This window comes from Mirounga angustirostris, unplaced genomic scaffold (genome assembly GCF_029215605.1).
Source record: "Mirounga angustirostris isolate CCGP_5_RB_7025 unplaced genomic scaffold, mMirAng1.0.hap1 SCAF_13, whole genome shotgun sequence".
Lineage (NCBI taxonomy): Eukaryota > Metazoa > Chordata > Mammalia > Carnivora > Phocidae > Mirounga > Mirounga angustirostris.
The window spans coordinates 16,000,324-16,021,186 of NW_026991721.1; the positions used below are offsets into that span (position 1 = coordinate 16,000,324).

At 51.8% G+C, this 20,863-nt stretch overlaps 1 protein-coding gene across 1 annotated transcript in view; it reads left to right on the forward strand.

Annotated features, from left to right (window-relative positions):
- Positions 1-20,863, forward strand: part of SYT13 (synaptotagmin 13) — a 37,656-nt gene that overhangs the window by 11,693 nt on the left and 5,100 nt on the right. Inside the window, exons 2-3 of the mRNA XM_045893850.1 lie at positions 16,498-16,723; positions 19,422-19,556. Coding sequence (XP_045749806.1) covers positions 16,498-16,723; positions 19,422-19,556 — 361 coding nt within the window. The remainder of the gene's footprint in view (positions 1-16,497; positions 16,724-19,421; positions 19,557-20,863) is intronic.

A 20,863-nucleotide genomic window follows, 5' to 3' on the forward strand; every position in this document is an offset into this window, starting at 1 on the left:
ATGAAAACCTTCCAGGTGTGAAAAATGAAAAGGCTTCCATGAGGATGGGAGGGAGAGCATGAACATACCGCTTCTAGGATAGTCATTCATTTTAAAAATATTTATTGATCACCTACTACATATAAGGCACTGAGCACTGGGGACACTTCCAAAATGTGGGCTCGGGGAAGGAGTTAGGGAAACGGTAGGATTGCGGGGCAGGGCTGGGAGCCAGTTTGAGGTTGCTGACCATGAATTTGTCACGGGACCACCGCCCCTGGAGCGACCCTCCTGCAGGGCAGGACTGTTGGGCGCAGGCATCGTGGTGTAGCGGGTTCATCCAACGTTGGGCTTTTGCCACATGGCGTCAGGGAAGGGCTGGAAGGCAGGGGGTCTTTAGACTCTGAAAAGGTGTTGTTGAAATGATGGCCCGTGGAATCAAATGGGGAAGGTTGCCAAGGGAAGAAAGGGGAGAGAAAGCAGAGGGCTGCCTGGTCTAAAGGCTCCTTAGGGATGGGAGAACAGCAGTGGGAGGGGGGGTTTGGCCGCGCCTGGAAGAGGGGGCCATGGCCACGGGCGCCCTGAGGGCTGTGTCCCCCAGGGTCACAGGTGTCAGAAGCATCCTTCAGTCCCCCCACAAGGCGGGGAGGGGCGGGTTGAGGGCGCCGTGGTACGGTGAACAATTGACAGACTTGAATTCTTAGGAAGACCAGACGAGTCAGCAGCTAGTTAAGTCAGCAGTTGCCTGCCCTCGGGTGTTTCTGGAATTCTTCATATTAGGGCAACGCCAGACTCTTAAGGAAGGGGCGCCTTGAATCTGTGACTCCTGAAGGCCACAGGGCGGATCAGGCCAGCTGCGTGCTGCGGTGAGCTGTACCTGCAGCTTAGCGTCTGGAAGGCGGGGTCGAGGCCACTGGTGTGTTTGCAGTTCCCTGGGCCACTGCCCGAGATCCCGGCAACCGCCCCAAGTGCACAGGGTGTCCCTGGCAGAGTCACGCCAGGGCCCTTGGCCTCCTCAGGAGCAGAAGGGTGACTCCGGCTGCCACCGCCGCGGGAAACCCAGCTCCTGTGACTCCTCCAGGCGGCCTTTGGGAGGCCTCACCAATTGCAACAGCCCATGAGATGGTTATTGGATTAATAAATAGTATTAATAATTAAGTTGTCATTAAAATGACTCTGGTAAACTGATTGGATGTGACGCATGAGATGAGTGGAGGCCATGAGGCACTCGGGCTTTGGGTTCCAGTTTCAGTCTGCCCCTTGCTTGCTGTGTGGTGGCCAGCTAGTGACTTGACCTGTCTGTGCCTCAGTGTGGCTGTCTATGAACCATGTCATTGTTACTGAATGGTGGGGATTCAATCAGATAATCCAGGTAAGGCCGTGCCCAGAACTTAAAGGCCAGGCTGCATATTGCCCCTTGGCATCCAGACCACCCTCTGCATCCTCCTCCCCTCCCTGCCACTCCTGCCCAAACTTACCCCCTTTTCCTAACGTCCCTGTCCCCGTGCCCCAGTCTTAGAAGGCCTGGTCTAGGGTTGTGAACAGAGCCCAGCTACTCCTGGCTCCAGAAGAGTCTCCATTCCATATTGTTTTCCTTAGTCTCCCCCACCTTTGTAAATACCTGCTTTATGAAACTCTCCTCAATGGCCCACTTTGAACATGCCTTCTGTTCCTGCCCAGACCCTTGCTGTTAGGGTTTTCAATCAATGTTAGCTATTATTACCAACCCTGATAATTAATAATAACAAAGGGAGAGTCTGTGGGGGGATACAAATTGGCAAAGGTCAGAGTCAACAATGATCAAGCCCTGTTTGCACAAGGCTTCATTGTTTAGAAACTGCTTTCATTAGCCTCTCACCTGGTTTCTGTTTGGTCCAGCCTCTGGCAGTTTCCATTGGGTCTAGCCTCTAGCGGGGTGCCCTGCCCACTTGGAGCTTGTGTGGGTAGGAAAGTTCAGCTGTTTTTCTCAGTTCAAAAGGCTTGACATGAGCCGAGGAAAACTATTTGACATTGATAGTAACTTGGAGCCGAACACTCCAGTATTACTGACCTTCCATAACCAAATCCCAGTTTTGTGACAGTTGGTAACCTGTTGGAATGTTGGCCAGTGTGACACAGAAGGGAAATCCAATGGGTCTGTGGCCCATGTAAAAGTGAGCATATGCCTAGGGCTGATCCTCCGCAGCTCGGGGTTGGCCCGGGTGACCGCCCGGAGGGGACGTCAGAAGCAGCTCTTTGGAGGTTGCGCCTTGCAATCTTTCACGAAAGTCACACAGAAGAAATGATCTGTTGCCCAATCGTTTCTGTGGCTGTAGACGTTCAGTGACCCTCAGAGATAATGCTTTTTCAGGAAAGGAGCCCTGATGGGTAGTGAAGGGGGTGCCTTTCTCTTAATGCAGCTCTCTCGGATTCCTCCCTCTGCCTACACCCTGCTCCACCCGTGAGCACTGTCAAATCTTCCTTGGGGATTTGTTGCGCATGCTGCCTCCCTCTCTCATCGAGACAGGTATACCGTGGTCCATCCCCTCGCTTCCTCTCACCTGGCTCTGGGCTGGCCTTCTCGCCTCCAGTCCCTCCTGCGTGCACCTGCTACTCTGATTTACTGAAAGGAGTGCTCATATCATTCTCCTGTTCACTATCTGGCTGTGTCTCTCCACTGTTTATAAACTAGAGTTCAAAATCTTTTGCTGGGTATTCGAGACCCTTCATGGCCTGACCTCACCATTCCTTTGCAAATCAATTTCTCTAATCCCAATATTTCTCTTCAGCTGGTTTGCCAGACTCCCTGGGCCCCAGATGTGCACCCCTCTGTCCACATTGTTTCACTCTCTCCATTTGAGCTACCCCTGTCTTTCCTGTCTATAGTTATCCTTGAATGTTGGGCTGAAGCCTCTCTTGCCGGGAGCCTCCTCTGACCTCACGAACGATGAGGACCTCCTCCATAGACTTTTGCAGCATGTCGTCAAGACATATGGCCCTTTGAAATTACCTTCAATACGTACTTACCTTTTTTTTTTTTTTTTTAAAGAATTCTCTTTTTGGATATAGACACTAGCCATTTCCCAATCTTTTTTTTTTTTTAAAGATTTTATTTATTTATTCATGAGAGACAGAGAGAGAGAGAGGCAGAGGCAGAGGGAGAAGCAGGCTCCCAAGGAGCAGGGAGCCCGATGCGGGACTCGATCCCAGGACCCTGGGATCGTGACCTGAGCCGAAGGCAGACGCTTAACGACTGAGCCACCCAGGCGCCCCTTACTTACCTTTTTATACGCATGCATCAGGGAAAGCATCTAGCCTCTAGCTTTCATCCTGTATACCAATTTTTATTCATTTCTAGTGGCTTCCCGGAGCCCTGAGCAGAACAGGCCCTGTCTGAGCAGGGCAGTTAGAGAATGTTTTAACCAATTAGTCAGGGCTGCCAGGGGCACAGGGGAGTTCTAACATAAGCGGTTCGTCTTTCTCATCTATGAAATATCTCGTCTCCACCATGGCATAGTAAACAGGTTCCTGAGGGCAGGGACGTATTCATGCATCTTGCGTTGGCTTTAAGGGTGGGTGAGTACGTAGTGGGCAACAAGTGTGTGTAGATTTCTGTGTTAGTGACCAGAAATTGGAGGGTTTGGGCTTAAAACCAAAAGATAAGGAGGATCTGGTAAAACAGTCACGGTCCTGTTTTGAGGTCACTTTACAACGGGGCTGTTTTCTAAACCACCGGGTTGGAAAATGAGGTGCTTTCCAAGTGTCTGCCCAGAAGTGGATGGATGTCTTCACTCAGCGGTTCTCTGCACGTGTGTGCAGCAAGGCATCACCTGTGACGGATGACATTCCCAAGCTCAGGGGTTTTTCAGAATTTGCCTCCTTTCTCTCCCACTCAGAAAAGCTTGTCAGAATGCAAATGTGCGAAGGAGGCATAATATTATGAGAATAACCTTGAATGTGCTCTGATCTTTTTTTTTTTTAAGATTTTATTTATTTATTCATGAGAGACAGAGAGAGAGAGAGAGAGAGAGAGAGGCAGAGGGAGAAGCAGGCTCCCAAGGAGCAGGGAGCCCGATGCGGGACTCGATCCCAGGACCCTGGGATCGTGACCTGAGCCGAAGGCAGACGCTTAACCATCTGTGTGCTCTGATCTTTTAAGTGGGGAAAAAAAAAAGTATCAAATTTCAGTACCTTAGCTCATGTTTGTAATGTATCGGCTTAACAACAAGTTTAAACACTGTTGCCTTTGTCAATAGTTTCATCAATTGTCAAGCATCTTCGAATAAAAAAATCCTGTAGCTTGTTCTGAAAGATGATCCTGAATTCAATGTCAAGGAAACTGGCGTATAACCAGATTTCTCAGTCTTTCATGCCAAAATGACGTTCCGACATTAGAGACATGGCACCCACAGATAAGAAACTGAGAAAAAATGTCTTTAAGTATGCAAACGGACAGTTGCTTAAGGCCACAGAAACCAACATTAAACATCTGTGTTCTCATCCTACAGAAATTGTTGATGAGGCAAGACTGAGATCTTCCTTCTAGACATGGACATGGTTTCACAGAAAGACTTTGAAGGCCCCGGGAAACCAAGACAGTGGGCGTGGGGGGCAAAAGTTCTGACAGTTAAAGTTGGGCTGAGATTGGGCTTGGAGTCAGTCCCATTGGCACCATGGCCACAGCCCTGCTATGGCGGCTGGAGATGGAGAATAAGGATGGGCTGGATGGGGTGGCAAGACTGAGTTTGAGCCACAGGCTACTGACCAGAGGGGTTTTCTCTGACCTTTCAAACATCCTGGCTTCGAAACAACGCTTAGGATGGATGCTGATGAGCTTACAACATAGTCTTGCGGTTGTCTTAGCTCCTGTCACAGAGACAGAGACAGACACATTTTCGGCACAAAAATGTCAAGCCCATGTTCAAGACCGAGAGCGGTAACAAAGCTGCTGCCCAAACATCCAGACACTTCATTAAAAAACCCGGGACAACTGGGTGGGGAGGGGAGTGGGGTTATCGGTTTAATGATACGGCGCCTGCCAGCAAATCAAAAGCAAACTCGCTGGACATCTCCATTTCCACCTGTTTATGGGTGGTATCCAGAGACGGCCCCCAGGGAACCATGCTGTGTCCTGTTGTGGTCAGCAGTCGTGGCTTTGGGGGGACTTGGCTTCCAAGTCCAGAGCAGTCATACATTAGCTGGAGGATCTTGGACAAATTTCAAACTCCCTGAGCCCCAGTTTCCTCCTTTGTAAAGAATTAGGCTGTTTTTATTTATTAATATGAAGGTGTAGAGTAGGGAAACTATTAGGCACTTATCTATAGGGTTGTGTGAGGTTGTGTGAGGTAATGTCTGTAGTGCTTCGAGGAGCATCTCGAAGTCCAGAGTGGTCCAGAGGTGGCAGCCATGCTGCCCATTCAGCCATTGTGATTGACTAATGAAGTTAACGCGGGGACCCCCTAGGAGAAGGAAATCTCTAGGCAGGGTCTTGCCATTTTGTGGCTTTTGGTCCCACAGAATGCTTTTGTTTTTTGAGTTCTGTTTACGCTGGAAATGTTGGGAGAACCGCAACACTCACCGTCCCTCCTCTGCTCGTGGGGCTTTAAGCTTTAGTTGTCCCCACTGTTCTCTGCACACACTGTAGACTTTCAAGCCACAGCCTCGGTCCAGGATGCCCTTCTCCCACCTCTCCACCGCCAAACCACCGTTCCTACTTGGGGGAGTGCCCAACCCAAAGTTAGAACCTCAAAATCTTCCTGAAAACCTCCTCCTTTCAACGCATACCACTCACCCTGAGATCCGCCCCCAGGTGTTGTGATGTGCTCCTCTAAGAATCTGTCTCACACTGCTGATCTCATCACAGTGTTTATTATTATACGAACCCCCCACTGCCCGCTCCTCTCCCCACACACAGTGTGCAAGGGCTGGGACCCGTGTCTGCTGTGGGCTCCGTCAAGTCAGGTTCTCAATCTCAAACAGTGATTGATGGAAAGAATGTACGGATAGCTGGGGTCAGAGGGCAGAGGTGGGACATTGTCCTCCGGCCCCGGTGGCTTCTCCTTAGATCTACCCAACACCTTAGAAAGATAACAGACCATCGTTATCTTTGGTTCCTTGGTCTCACCCAGGCAAGGAAGTTCATGGTCAAGCTGTAAAGCCTGCAAGCTCCATGGCCATGTGCTGGGGTTCGAATACCAGCTCTGCATCCAGGGAACTGTGGGACTTCAGACTTTGGCCCTCTGTGCCTCAATGTCCTCCTCTGTAAAGTGGGGATAATTAAGAACACCTTCTTCAGGAGGTTGTGAGGTTTAAATGGAACCCTCCAGATAAACCACTTATACCTGTATCCGACGCATGATTAATGCTAGAGAGGGTTTTTGCCCCCCAATTTTAGCTCAGAAGGCCTTTCCTGACCCTCACATTCTAAGTGGACACCACTTCCCCTCCCCCTCACCCCCCATAACCATCTGTCCCTGAGATTGCCTTTTTTGCATCTAGTGACTTCTTGCTTTCTACTTCCCTGGTGATGCTCACTCCACAAGGGAAGTGACCAGACAGTGTTGTTCCTGCTGCTGACCGGCATCTAGAGATTTCACAGATGTTGAACAAATGATTGGGATAAATGACGACCAGCAGAGAAAGGGTCGGCACTGGGCTGGCTGCTATTTTCAGTTGGGTCTCGTTCTTGTCCGGCCAAGAGGCACATTTACGCAACTGACAGCGAGGCTAATTCATGGACAAACCTTGTCTGTTGCACCTCGTGGTCTGCCATTCTGTACCAGCAAGGGGTCAGGGCATGTTCTGGGTAGACCACAAACTAGCCTTTTTAGATTTTAAAGTAACAAAGGAGGGGAAAGAAAGTAGCAAGTGAGTCCCAAGGGAGGGGGAGTTGAAAAGGGATCAGGGACACAGACTTGCAACAAACAGAAGAGGAGGTGTTGGAAGGGATATTGAAAGATGGAGCGGTGGCTGGGTTGCCATGGAAACACTGTGTGGCGCCTGGACCCGAAGACGAGCTGCTCCTTCAAAGTAAATTTCAACCTCGCAGCTGGAAGTATGCCTCCCCCCCCACCCTACCCCACCCCGCCCAGAGTACAACCTCCCCCCGGGGACCTGACCCTGTGGATTTGCCCATAAGCCTCTAAGAAGTAGAGATCTGGTACCAGCAGTTCCTCTGGAGTGGGAGATCTATCCGACAAGGAACCGGGGAGCCCAGGGGACTTGCTGAGAGACAGGGAGGTTGTGCCCAGGAGTGGCTCACCGCACAAGAGGGCATTTCTACACCTATCCCACCCGGATTTCTGAGGCCTTTCTGAAACCAGGGTGTTCCCACATGGGCCTCAGGGACCACCCACATTACAGTCATGCTGGGGAGCTTCACAGACATGCAGGTTCCCCAGGCTCTACCTGCCACCATGGAATCAAACCCCCGGGCCTTGGGGTTTCAGAAAAATCAGAATTTTTCACTCCTGCAGGTGGGAATTATGCACATCCATGTGCGGGAAGCAGCGCTTACAACCCTGTTCCTCTGCCTAAAGGGTGCATAGGGGCCAGAGTTGGGGTCCCAGTGGCCTGGGCATTAGGCTCTGTGGCGGGAAAACCCCGGTGAGCTTTGGTAAAGTATGACTGGAGATGAGAGGAGGTGAGAAAGGGGCCGGGAGCAGGGCAGAGCAGTTCAGTGTAGGGCTCTGGAGTGAGTCTGCCTGGGTTTGAATTGAGCCCCTACCACTCACGAGCTGGTGGTGCGTCCTATCTGGAAAATGCGATTGATCCTAGGAATACTTCCTGATAGGGTTATTGTGGGGATTCGGTGAGCTCATATCTGAACAGTGCAGGGTACAGGGGGCAGACCCGTAAGGTGGAAGAGGCTGGCATTCCGAGTTTGGAGAAGGGTCAGTGGAGCCTTTAAGACTGTAAGAAATCAGCTTTTATTGTGCTCAGCCATTTAGGTGTGGGGGTTGTTTGTTACATAGCGGTGGCCTTGCCTGACTAATACGGGGCTGTTAACAAGCAGCCTCTTAACCAGGAAGCTTCACCCAGTTGTAGGTGTGTGAGGATGCTCTCTAGAGGGAATGGGCAGTGGGGATCAAGCCTTTGGGCTGGTTAAGAGCCTCTATGGCTGCACCCCAAATTCTCTCTGGGAGAGATATCTGGATAGCTGGAAGGACTTCCCACTCACAGATTCAGCCTCCAGGAGTTGGTCCTTCCCCAGAGGCAAAAATGACTATTTCTGTTAGTTTGACCTAATGGACTTACTGCCCATTGTCCAGACATTAGGGAGAGAATCCTGCTTCTCCACTAGGGGAGCGCGTGCATGTGTGTGTGTGAGCGTGTGTAAGAGCACGTGTGCGTGTGTGTGAGCGTGTGCAAGAGCGTGTGCACGTGAGCGTGTGTAAGAGCGTGCGCATGTGAGTGTGTTGGAGGCGGAGCCAGTGTTCTGGGAAATATCTCAAGTCACAAGATAAACAAGTGCAACTTTTCCTTCCTGGTGATAATTTAAAACATTTTTGTCCTTAAACAATCACATGGCACCAAATATAAAACTCACAGGAATTTTAATGATAGAACTGGAGATTTCAAGAAAGATTCCCAATTGCTCCAGAAGACTTCCCTCTCTCGGGAGTATGTGTTACTTTCTCTGCCTCTGGAGCTGCTTTGGAAGGGAAGTTTGAGAAACGCTGATCCAGAGACCGGTGGATCCTATGTATAAGTCCACAGATAGTTCTGAGCTGGCTGTATGTAGGAATCACTTGGGAAACTTGCTGAGCATTCAGATTCTTTCTAGATTTTATTTATTTGACAGAGAGAGAGAGAGCACAAGCAGGGGGAGTGGCAGGCAGAAAGAGAAGCAGGCTCCCCGCTGAGCAAGGAGCCCGACGTGGGGCTCGATCCCAGGACCCCAGGATCATGACCTGAGCCGAAGGCAAATGCTTAACCGACTGAGCCACCCAGGCGCTCCTTGAACATTCAGATTCTTATACCCATCTCAGAAAGCCTAATGCAGCAATTTGGATTGAGGTGTGTGTGTATCTATATCCACCTCTCCCTGTCTAAATTATTAGTGAGGTACAGTTCACATGCAGTGAAATGCACGTATCCTAAGTGTATAGCTTCATCTGTTTTGACAAATATTTTATCCCGTAGGCTGTAACCACACCTCTGACATGCCTCTTACCTCTCGTTTCTCCCAGAAGCACCCACTCTTCTGATTTCTATCACCATTGATTAGTTTTACCTGTTCTAAAACTACGTGTAAATCAATGTTTCTCAGTCAGCACTACAGACATTTTGGGCTGGATGAGTCCTTGTTGTAGGGACCTGTCCTGTGCATTGGAGGATGGTTGGCAGCATTCCTGGCCTCCACCCAGGAACAGCCTCCACCTGCCAGTTGTAACAAGCAAAAATGGCTCCAATCATTGCCAGTGTCCTCTGAGTTAAGCAGTAGTGATATAAATTGAATTACGCAGTATATATTCTTACATATGGTGCCTTCTTTCCTTCAGCACATTTTTGTGATTTTTCTCTGTTGTCGAGCATACACATAATTCATTTCTTTTTATTTTTGAGGAGTAGTCCATCATGAAAATAGGCCACAATTTACTTATCCATTTTCCTGTTGAAGGACACATGGGCTGATTGATGCCAGTGTGGGGCCAGTATGAGTAAAGTTACTACCAGTATTCATGGATAAGTCTTTGTGTAAACATATATTTTCATTGTCCTCGGATGAATACCTAGGAGAGCAATTGCTGGGCCATAGGGTAGATAGAAGTTTATCTTGTCCGAAACTTCCAGTTGTCTAAAGTGGTTTCCTATTTTCCCTTCCAAACAATGTATGAACACTCCTATTGTCTCCCATCCTTGCTCGTACTTGATGTTGCCATTTTTCATTTTAGCCATTCCAGTGGATGTGTAGTAGTTGCTCATTTTTATGCCTTCTTGGAAAAGTCTCCCAAACAGATGTATTAGTTATATAGTGCCACCTAACAAATCAACCCCCAAATTAGTGGCTTAAAATAACACCAGGCCGCAGTGTCTGAAGGTCAAGAATCTGGTCCTGATGTAGCCGGGTTGTCCGGCTCAGGGTCATGTCGTCCAGGGCTGCGATCATCCCAAGGTCCGACTGGGGCAGGACCTACTTCCAAGTTGTTGGCAGGATTCAGTTCCTCACGGGCCACTCTCCCCCCCGCCGCCAGCCGGGTTTCCCCAGGCTCCCCAGGCAGCTCTCAACATCACAGTCTGCTTGTCAGAGGGTGCAGACAAGATGAAATCTAATTCTGTTGCAACTTAATCTCCCATGTGATATCTCATCACATACTCTCTTCATCAGAAGCAAGTCACGAGGTCCAGCCCACACTTAGGGGAAGAGAATTCCACAAAGTGGTGCAATCCAGGAGGTGAGGGGCCCAGGAGGCCCCTCGGGGCCCCTGCCACAGTGGCTCTAGCTTGGTCTACACCAGAGCTTCTCACACCATCTGGGAGAGAAGAACCTGTTTTGTTTCGTTTTAACATCAACTCATCTCATCACAAAAGAGTTCATGGGCAGACCCCAATGCATGAACCCCACCTTGCATAGCACTGGTCTAGACTCCAGAGTCAAACGAGTATTTCTAACATTTGTTGAGGGGTTGTTATGCTCACCTCTGCGCTAAAAGCTTTACCCCGGTTCACTTAGCTAATCCTCCGTCCAACCCCAGGAAATAGGTGTGTTATTGTCGGCATCGCCATTTTACAAATGAAGAAACTGGGGGCACAGAGAGGTTCATGAATCAGACCCAAGATCATATAGCATGTAATTGGCAGAACGTGGGCTCCAGCCACGCTGTCTTGTTCTGAAACTTGAACACCTGACCACCAGGCCCCATTTCAAATTCTGGGCTGCATGGCAGTGTGCCTAACCAGCAGCGTCAGGGTCCAGAGGGACAGAGGCTGACAGGCTCCTTTCTCCAGCCCCGCTGGAGGGGGGCTTTGCTCTGCTTAGCTGCAGACCCCAGATGCAGTGATCTGTGTTTGGCATAATCCAAATGCTCTATGTCTGACTCTCTCCCCTCTGTCCTCTCCCTTTTTTAAGTTCAAGTGTAAGGGATGAAGCCAACCATCCCCTTTCCCTGCCAGGGTCTGCTTTGCCCACCCGTAGTGTCCTGGGTGCTGCAATGCTTTAGGATGAATGCCCTAGCACAAAAGCCCAATTTAATAAACAGTCTTAGGTGAAAAAATTAATCATGTCACGAAAGAGGTCTCCTAACGGCTCTGGTAAGGTTAAGCGTTTGTTTACAGATCATTAACTGCATAATAAATTTCTCTTTTTCCCACACAGGCCCCATAAGGGAAGGACAGCATCTGTCTTGTTCACGTCTGTGTTCCTAACACTTAGCATAGGACCTGGCCTATAGTAGGGCTCAATAAATATTTGTTCATTAAATGAAGGCTCGCCCCCCTCTCCCTGCCATCTGTCTTAGGCTGGATTAGGGAAAGCTGAGCCTGCCCTGAGGCGTCCATGCTGCTCTTCAGCAGGAAGTGCGAAGAGAAGAGATGTAGGAGGGAGGGGAGGAGGAGGCCACACGTAGGGGCGTTACTGAGCTGGCCACCACCTGGCATCAAGGGCAATTGCTGGAGGTGTCATCTTCCGAGAGGTGACTGAAGATACTTTTGGGAGGTGTAAGAAGGAGGAGAGGAGAAGAATTCAGGTCTGGCTTCCAGCTCCCCATGATCAAGCCCCCCTGGGCCCCTGACCCCGTGGAGTGTTAATTCTTGGCACATCAGGGTTGCCCTTGGGTGGGCCCAGAGTGTCCCTGGGTTTCTCACACGCCTCATCCACCACCAAGAAGCCCCAGGACAGGTGGCAAGAGGGGAGTGGGATGGGCGTGACACGAGACCTGGTGAAGCTGCTTAGAGTCCATGGTGGGCAGGAACAAGCAGCCTGAGGCCCCAGAGACAGACGAGACCAGGAGGATATGCAGAGACCCATCAGAGGGGCCTCCTGTCCCCATACCTGTCATGCCAGCACATGGGGCCTTCCTTCATTGTTGAACGTCTGCCCCCCACCCCCGAAACTCTCCCTGATTCATTCAGCACCGATATTTCCACCCTGGATTCAAGGGACAGTGGAGGGAGGATCCCCACTTCCAAATGCTGCTCCTCCTGCCATGTGGGGTTAGGCTGGAGCGCAGGCCCTTCTCTGGGGGGTCCGCTCCCCCCTGCGCCTCCCTCCTGGCCATTCTTGCTTGAGCCGCACTCAGGGTGCTTTCTCAGCCCCCCTCCCTCACTCCCAAACCTCTTTTCTGCCTCTTGGGCACTGAAGTCCCAGCTGTTAAAAGTGGAAACATAGACGCACTGGAAAGATGTGGTGGAACAAGGCTTTTGAAATGCAATAAATAAAGTTGGACGAGAGAACGGGATAGGTAACAGCCGGTGCTTTTCCTACCTGGAGAGACCTATAGCGGCCATCAGACTCTGCTCTGGGCCCAGTGAAGGCCTATAAATCACTCTGCACTTCAGGGAGCTCTCGTCCACACGGGCTCTCACCGAGGCGGGGCAGGGACTTGCCTTCGGCCGGATGCCCCGACATTCAGGAGTCGGGAATGGTGCCTTACCCGAGGCATTCCTCTGCACCAGTCACGGTGTCCTGGGATGCTCATGAACAATGCGATGCCTCAGTTCACGAGGCTCCCGGTTGCAAATCCCAAAGACCCCAATCCCAGCCAGCGTAAACAATAAGGACCATATAGCTCGTGTGACTTGCGGTGCAGAGGTGGGATACCAGGCCTGGTTGACTCAGTGGTTTGAGGACACTGTCACTGGAAACACAGCTTCCTTTTTTCTCCCCATCCTGCTGTCCACCATGTCAACTTTGCCCTAAGGCTGGCTCATCTTGTCTTCGCCAGATAGGGCCACAGGCTTCCTGTCCTGCCGGGGAGAGGATCTCATCTATTACTGTGAAATGCAAGTCCTTCCATTCTGTCTGGGTGGGCTTTCCAGGACAGGTGCCAACCCGTGGTGGAAACAGCACCCAAGACCTGATAAGATCAGGCTAAACATGGGGCGCCTGGGTGGCTCAGTTGGTTAAGCGACTGCCTTCGGCTCAGGTCATGATCCTGGAGTCCCTGGATCGAGTCCCGCATCGGGCTCCCTGCTCAGCAGGGAACCTGCTTCTCCCTCTGACCCTCCCCCCTCTCATGTGCTTGCTCTCTCTCATTCTCTCTCTCTCAAATAAATAAATAAATAAATCTTAAAAAAAAAAAAAAGATCAGGCTAAACAGGTACCCCCACCCCCCGCCACCCCACAGCTGGGGCTATGGTGGGACTTGGAAAACCTGGTGATCTGGAGGAAAGGCAGCATGGAGGCAGTGGATATTGGCGGACACCCAAGAAAACCCCAACTTTGTGCCCTGGGGCTGCATCTTAAGCTCTTGTCACAGGCTCCTGAGCTCATCAGAGGCACACAAATTAAGACCCACTGAGTAGGGAGGAAGGCCGACCCAGGCCCTGCAGAGACTTGAGGCAACACAGAGCGAATCTCACTCAGAAATGAGCCCAGTGACTATTTTCCCATGAAAAATGCAGAACCAGCCAAGTTTGATCAAACTGGAAATCATTCAACATAGGCCACTTCTGAAATGATTGAACTGGGATGAAATCGAATATAAAACCATAAAAATATCCCCCAAACCAGCCAAACAATCTTAGTCCTGGACCCAACAAGTGACAGATAGGGTGTCTCCGAGAAGGGGCTGGGTGTCCATCAGCCAGTGGGAAGCTGAGCGCCTTCGGGCTGATGAACAGGAGGGAACAGCAGGGGCCCGAACCTGGAAGCTGCCGTCACCACTTAGCGTTCAGCGTCCAAGACATGCGGGGACTTTTTTTTTTTGAGAAGCACCTGCAGGGCTGTGGAAGTGATGCAAATTTGGAGTCAAAGTATCTGGAGGCCCAATTATACGCCACTTGTAAGTTATATGACCTTGAACTTCCTGAGCCTCTGTTTCTTCATTGTGCGATAGTATAACAAAGATAACCCAGACTTGGATGAGATATTGGAGGTAGGCGCCACTTTGTGGAGGATAAAAAGACATGGGGACATCAGTCGTTGCTCAAGTCAGGAGCACAGCCTCCCCCCAACCCCCCAACTCGCCACCCCGCTTTCCAATCGCCCCTCCTTCAAGGTCTAGCTCATGCCCTAGCTCTTCCCTGACGCCCTCCCTGGCCTCCCAGACCCCTGCTTGCCCCCTGCGTGCACCATCCGCTCCCCCCCTCCCCGTGGCCACATACACAGTCTGCCTGCTGCCCACTTCGGTAACTGCCGCCCCAACTACCAAATACACCTGTTATTTACTGTCCAGTGGGTGATCGACTCCCCAGATCACCTGCACCCGCAAATCAAGAGCTGTGTCTCCCACCTCTTCGGAGCTCAGAATGTGGGAGTGGAACCAGCCTTGAAATCACCTGTCCCTCGAGGGGACACCTCAGAGAGGTGAAATGACCCGCCCAGAGTTGCTCAGCTCTGGCGGTCGAGTCAGCACCAGGAGCCAGGCCCCTTGATGCCCAGTGACACGGTCAATGGGGTGAGGGTGCAAAGGGGACCCGATTTTGCAAATCATACGGGTCCCACTGTGTCTAACAGCGACAAACGTTTCTGACAGGTGGGTGTTGGGCCTGGCAAAGGCTGGAGGGTGGGAAGGGGGTCGGGAGCCACAGTGGCAGTGGGCTTTGGGGTCAGGCTGATCTAGGATAATCCTGCTGCCACCCCCACTGTCTGCTCGTGGGCAGCTTCGTTCCACTGAAGTCAGAACTGCTTTTTGAGCCCGCCCGTGGCAGGCACACTCAGCAGAGGTCGGGATAGAGGTGCCCTGCTTGGTTGTACTGTCGTCGGTGGAGAGGATTCCGAGAGAGGAATGAAGTGTTTTACCCCCTCCAAGTCCCTTAGGGAGTTCGGGAGAAAAAGGGCAGCGACCCGCATGGTGGCCAGGAGACAGCAGCTCCTGTCTCTGGCCCTTGGAGTCCTGGTGCTATCCAGTGCATGAGTTAGGAATGCCTTGTCACCAAGGTCCAGCCTCCCTCGAGAACGGTCGGGGACAGAGTGGCAGTGAGGGCAGAATGTCCAGGATTTATCCCGGGATAGTGGAATGTAGAGCATGCAAACACTGTGAACACACTCTCTGAAACAGTGTGAACTTGTAAGTGCTGTCCCCCTCCAGGACTGCATTACCCCCTCCCCTCCCCCTGCCCCCACGCCCCAGTCCCTGGGTCACCCCTGTCACTGGAGGAAGCAGCCTTGACCCCTGGCTGGCCCGTCCAGCAGCCACAGAGAGGGGAGAGACAGGAGGACCGGCGAGGGAGGCAGGAGGCTTCTCGGGGGACTCGGCCACGGCTCTGTACCTGCCCTAACCTGAGGGCTATTTTATGGGCTACCCAGCCAGCATTTTGAGCTCCAGGTCTGGCCCTCAGTCCCTGATTTCCTGGGGACTGGGCAGACCTCTGATATTGCTGCCTGGTATATAAGTTTGAGTCCCTCAGGTAGCAGATATCTCAAGTCCCTAAGGGAGACAGAGATGGAAGATTCCACTCGTCTGTGTGAGGCAGCCCTGCAGACTTAAAGCTTCACAAGCAAGCGGCCGTTTGTGTAAAGAAAAAGATGCCTTTCCTTCCCTGGGGACTAAGTCCCTACTTCCGGGTGCACAGCTGGGCAAGTGGTGCACAGACTGCATTTTGACCCCCACTGGCCTCTCATCTAGGCTCCTTTATGCAGTGCACAAACCATGCAACTAAGCACGGCAGCCCTAGCCAGTTTCGTATTGCATACTCCCTGTGAGCAGACTCCGCAGGCACCAGGGGCACAGAAGGAGCAAGACGACATAATCCCTGGGCTTACGGAGCTCACACAGGACTGGCTACAAACAGAGCAACCTATGACCACAACAGTGTTGGGTGAGCTCAAGGCTATCAGGCAAAGAGCAGCGTGTGGGGAAAGGGAAGGGACAGGCGTGGGGGAGGAACTTAATTTACAGCAGGTGCGGAGGGGGTGGTTTCGGTGGAGGGGTCGGGGGCCAGAAATCAGACCCAGAAAGAGTTCAGCCTGTTCGAGAGGCAGGGAGGTCAGTGGTTTGAAGGGAGGATTCTGGGGCAACGTCAGAAAGGTGAGTACGGCTGGGTCGGGCAAGGGCTTCTAGGTCGCTGCTGGAAGTTTGGATTTTGTTCCAAGTGTGGTGGGACCCCTGGCACCTCTAAGCCACTGGGTGGAAGAGGAAGGGGGAAGCGACCAGAGGCAAGTGGCCTGGGTGATAACCCCTGGGAGCACAGCAGAGGATCAAGGGACAGGGGGAGGAGGGACAGCTGAACAGGGCTGCCACCACTCATGATGTCGGGGATTCTGGTGGGTTTGGAGGTGACATTTCGGCTTCCGGGGTGGCACCCCTAAGAGCAGAAAGGAACCACAGGCCTCGCTCTGCCTCTTGTGACAGGTTAGGTCATGGGGTCTCCTCTCTGTGTGTAGCACCCAGGCGGGAGTTCCTCTCGTTGGCTAATCAGAGTGATGTGTGTTTGCAGTTCAATGTTAAAAAGTCCACGGAGCCTGTCCAGCCCCGAGCCCTCCTCAAGTTCCCAGACATCTACGGACCCCGGCCAGTTGTGACAGCCCCAGAAGTCATCAACTATGCAGACTACACCCTGAGGACCACGGAGGAGCCTGCTGCACCTGCCAGCCCCCAGGCCCCGAATGACAGCCGTCTCAAGAAGCAGGTCACAGAGGAGCTGTTCATCCTTCCTCAGAACGGTAGGGGTCTCCTGCCTGTGGTTCCCCTCTAGCCAGCACGGCGCGGGGGGGACGGGTGGACTAAAGACGTCTCTGTAGATGCTGGGGATGGCCAGCCCCCGCGTCCAGAGCATTTGACGCTGGGCAAGCAGGTGGGCCCAGGGCTTCGGAACCACAGTGCTTTATTCCTGCAGACATATTGCTACATTGCTTCCCTCCAGGGCCCCCGGCTTCCCACTGGGCAGCGAAGAGTCCTTTTCAAGTCGTGTAGAGGAGTTGAGATTAGATCACGGGCTTCCGGAGTCATGGGTTCAATTCTCTGCCCTTTCATGTACTCGTTGGGTGGCCTCGGTCATGTTGCTAACCTTTCTGGGCCTCCGTTTCCTCACACATAAAATGGGACTGCACTATTATCTGCCCCGGAGGGCTGTTGTGAAGTGCGAATAAAATGATGCATGTAAAGCGCTCAGCCCAGGGAGTGGCACAAAGGACGCGAGCACAACATGCTGTTACTTTGGTGTTTCTCTTCTCCTTCTCATCAGTATGGACTTCAAGATGTAACACCTTTAGGGTCAAGTGCTATGCTGGGCACTGGGGCAGATGCGCCAAGCAGACACTGTCCCTAACCCAGAGGAGCATGCTCTCATAAGGAGGCAAGAAATACAGCTGGGAGAACGGGGTGTTGTGTGGTTTGGGGGTTTTGTTTATGTGGTTGGACAGGGGGATGGCAGAAAAGGAAGCAGCAGAACTAGTTCTGACTTGGACCCCGATTTTTATGCATCTCCTGGCCTGGGTCCAACTGTACGCCATGCTAGCCGGTGAACGGGACCCCCCCAAAACCCACCCAGGACCACAGTGATTAGTCAGGAATTTCTTCAAGAACAAATTCACAAAGTGCCTGTGGCATGAACGAAGCTGCTTCACTTTTAGCCTCTAGTCTACATTTTATTTTCATTTTAAAGATTTTTAAAAATTTATTTATTTGAGAGCGAGCGAGCATGAGGAGGGGGAGGGGCAGAGGGAGAGGAAGGAGGAGACTCCTCGCTGAGCGGGAAGCCCGATTCGGGGCTCGATCCCAGGACCCCGGTATCATGACCTGAGCCGAAGGCAGATGTTTAACCAACTGAGCAACCCAAGTAGCCTACATTTTAAATAGATGAAAACAGGCCCATTGAGGACTTGAGAGCTTACGCTTGATGGGTGGGGAAGAGCTTGCCTGAGGAGCCTTGAGGGTGGGTGATCAGAATCCTAATTCCTCCAGAGCCCAGATGAAACCAGGATTGGATGCTCTCCACCAGGAAGAGCAGGAGAGCGTGTCGGAGTCTGGAACTTGGAAGAATTCAGAGCATTAGCCCATCTTCTCTCTGTCGTCACTCCTCATTCCTTTTCCCACCCCAGAAGCCAAGCACTGGCCCCACAGAAAGCTATCAGGAATTGAGTCTTCAGCAAATGCTGACCAGAGGCAAGGGCGTGCAGGAGAGGGGGGTGCCAGATCGATTGGACGTTGTCCCCATGATGCTGAACATGTCCTACTCCCACCTGTGACGGTCCTCAGCCCCTGTGGAGCTCAGCGTCCCATTTCTAGAAGCTGAATCTGTCCCTGCCTTTCCAAGTGGTGCCGGCTTTGGTCTGGTTTTGATTTGGTTTTGAAGTTGAAGGCTGAGGTCCTCTGAGAGCGGAGAGCTCTTGGTGCCAGGCAGGCCCCTTCTGGCACCGACCCTGCTGTGGTCCTCCGTGTGGCGCCCTCGGAAGCCGCGTGGGTCCTGTGTGCGTGTTGGTCTCGCTTTACGCGTTGCTCACAGCCTGGTCGATCTGTTCCTGACTTAGATGAGCCAGGGGAATTGTTCACCACTTGCGCGAACCCCCTAACAAGCCATTTTGAAAGTTCAATAGTCCTTCAAGTATCTACTCTCTCAATTTGTTCTGAAAAATCAAAATTTTTACAATTCCAATTTGCCTCAAGTGGAGTCTGCTACAGCTGCTGGACCCTCTAATTCCTGTCGTATGTTTGACTGATGACGGTCTTCCAGATGTTTGGTTCCTGTGCGAGGGGGCAGAATGAGCCATCTTTGTGGGTTTAGGAACTTCTGAACTAAGGCTACGCTCATTCATTCATTCCACGAGCATTTACTCTACCTGCACTGAAGTCACGTCCATGACCCCTGACCTTGCCCCCCCCCCACATCTCCTCCTGACTCATTTCTCTCACATTGATCTCCAGCCGTAAACACCTGGGGAGCAGGGATGAGACTCTGGGAGAGGCAGAGCTGGAGATGGGCTGAGCTCAAAAACAGGGCGCCTGGACCACACAGGCTGTGACAGTTTCCCTTCCCGAAAGCTCACCAGGGGCCGGGCCCTGGGCCAAGTACTTTCCCTGCTTTATTTCATTTCGTGCAAGTAGCTCTAGGAAAGAGGAACTACGATCACTCTCATGGTAAAGATGAGGAAACTGTGAAGTCATTTGTCCGGGGTCACATGACTATTACAGGGCACCTCAGGTATGACACCGAAGCCCATGTCTTGCCCACTGGGCAGTGACAGTCCCTTACAGTGTCATCCCACGACCACAGGTGTCACCCTGGCATGGCCACCACGACTTGGCCCCCAGCTAGGGAGCTTTCGGTTTGCATTCACATCATAGGTGACAGGTGGGAAAGATGTGGTCTGGAAAACGGGACCCTCGCGTGGGTGGCAGTGACGACCTTTCCTCTCTTAACAGGTGTGGTGGAGGATGTGTGTGTCATGGAGGCCTGGAACCCGGAGAAGGCCGCCAGTTGGAACCAAGCCCCCAAACTTCACTACCGCGTGGACTATGACCAGCAGAAGGCAGAACTGTTTGTGACTCGTCTGGAAGGTATTACTTTTATTTGACTTCCACGGGCTTCCATGTGCCCGTCTCCCCTGGAGGAGCTGTGGCTGGGGGGAGCACTCTGTAACCAGCAGACCCTGAAATGTGTGGGGTTCCCCCCTCCTCTCCTATAACATCCAAAGTGGAGGATCCTGGTTGGCAAACATCTTGGCTCCAAGTGGTGATTCAGGGGCCAGGCTCCTCCCATCAGGGGCCCCCCAATCCTCTCAGGCCTCCTTGTCATCTGTATCTAGCAGGTGGGAAGAGAGGGAGAGAGTGCAACCGCCCCTTAAAAGCCATGACCTGCACAGAACATGTATCAGTCCTGCTCAATCCTAGAACTCAGTTGCATGGCCACTGACTGCCAAGGAGCCTGGGAAATGAGGCTCAGCGGGTGCTCAGCAGAAAGAGGAAAGGGGGTTTTGGGGAATAGCTAACTATCTCTGTTGCAGGTGCTGTTGACATTGAATGGGGCTTTGTGCTAGATATGGAGGGAGTTCTAAATGCGCAGCAAAGTTTCTGTAATCCAAGAACCGGGCAGTCTTTCCAAGGGGGTCAGGATGTCCCTGGTCTCTACCCCAACAATTCACTTTAACATCAGCAAACAAAGCTGAGACTTTGCAAAGAACTTGGGGGCTAACAATGGGCCATTCTATGGCTCCTGGGAGTTGGGAGCTGTGAGCAGGAGAAATTAGACTTTTGTATTAAATTTTATATTTTTAGGGGGTGCTTTTCCTTTTTATTCTCTTTCAAGATTTTTTTAGCCTTTTCATATAGTTTATTACATTAGGTCTTCACAATAGTCCCATTTAACAGATTAGGTAACTGAGGTCTAGCAACCTCAGCTGACTTGTCTGAGATCACTCCAGCTATTGGTGCTGGAGCCGGGACTAAACCCAGTTCCCCTGGAGCACGGTGGAGAGTTCTAGCAGGATACATGGCCTCAGTCCTTCACCTTCTCTTCCTGGGAAAGATCAGCTCCCCTTTCCCAGATGACCACTGAGCAGCCAGCCATAAAAGCACCAGGGGTACAAGTTTCTGGAATAAGTCCACCTTGGGAAGCATTAAAAACACCGAAGTTCGGAATAAGAAAACAACAGAGGTAGGGGCCAAGCGATGCACATCACAGATGGTTGTGTGGTAAGTATTTAAAGTACAGAACAAACAAGTACAGAATCAGAGCACAAGAGGCATCAGCCGTTCGTTCGGGGGCCCGGGCATCTTGGGGACACCTCAGGGGCATGAGGCCGGGAGGACTCCGGGACGCACCCCGTCCCGTCCCGTCCCTGTTCTCCGGGGACCAGCGGGCGCTG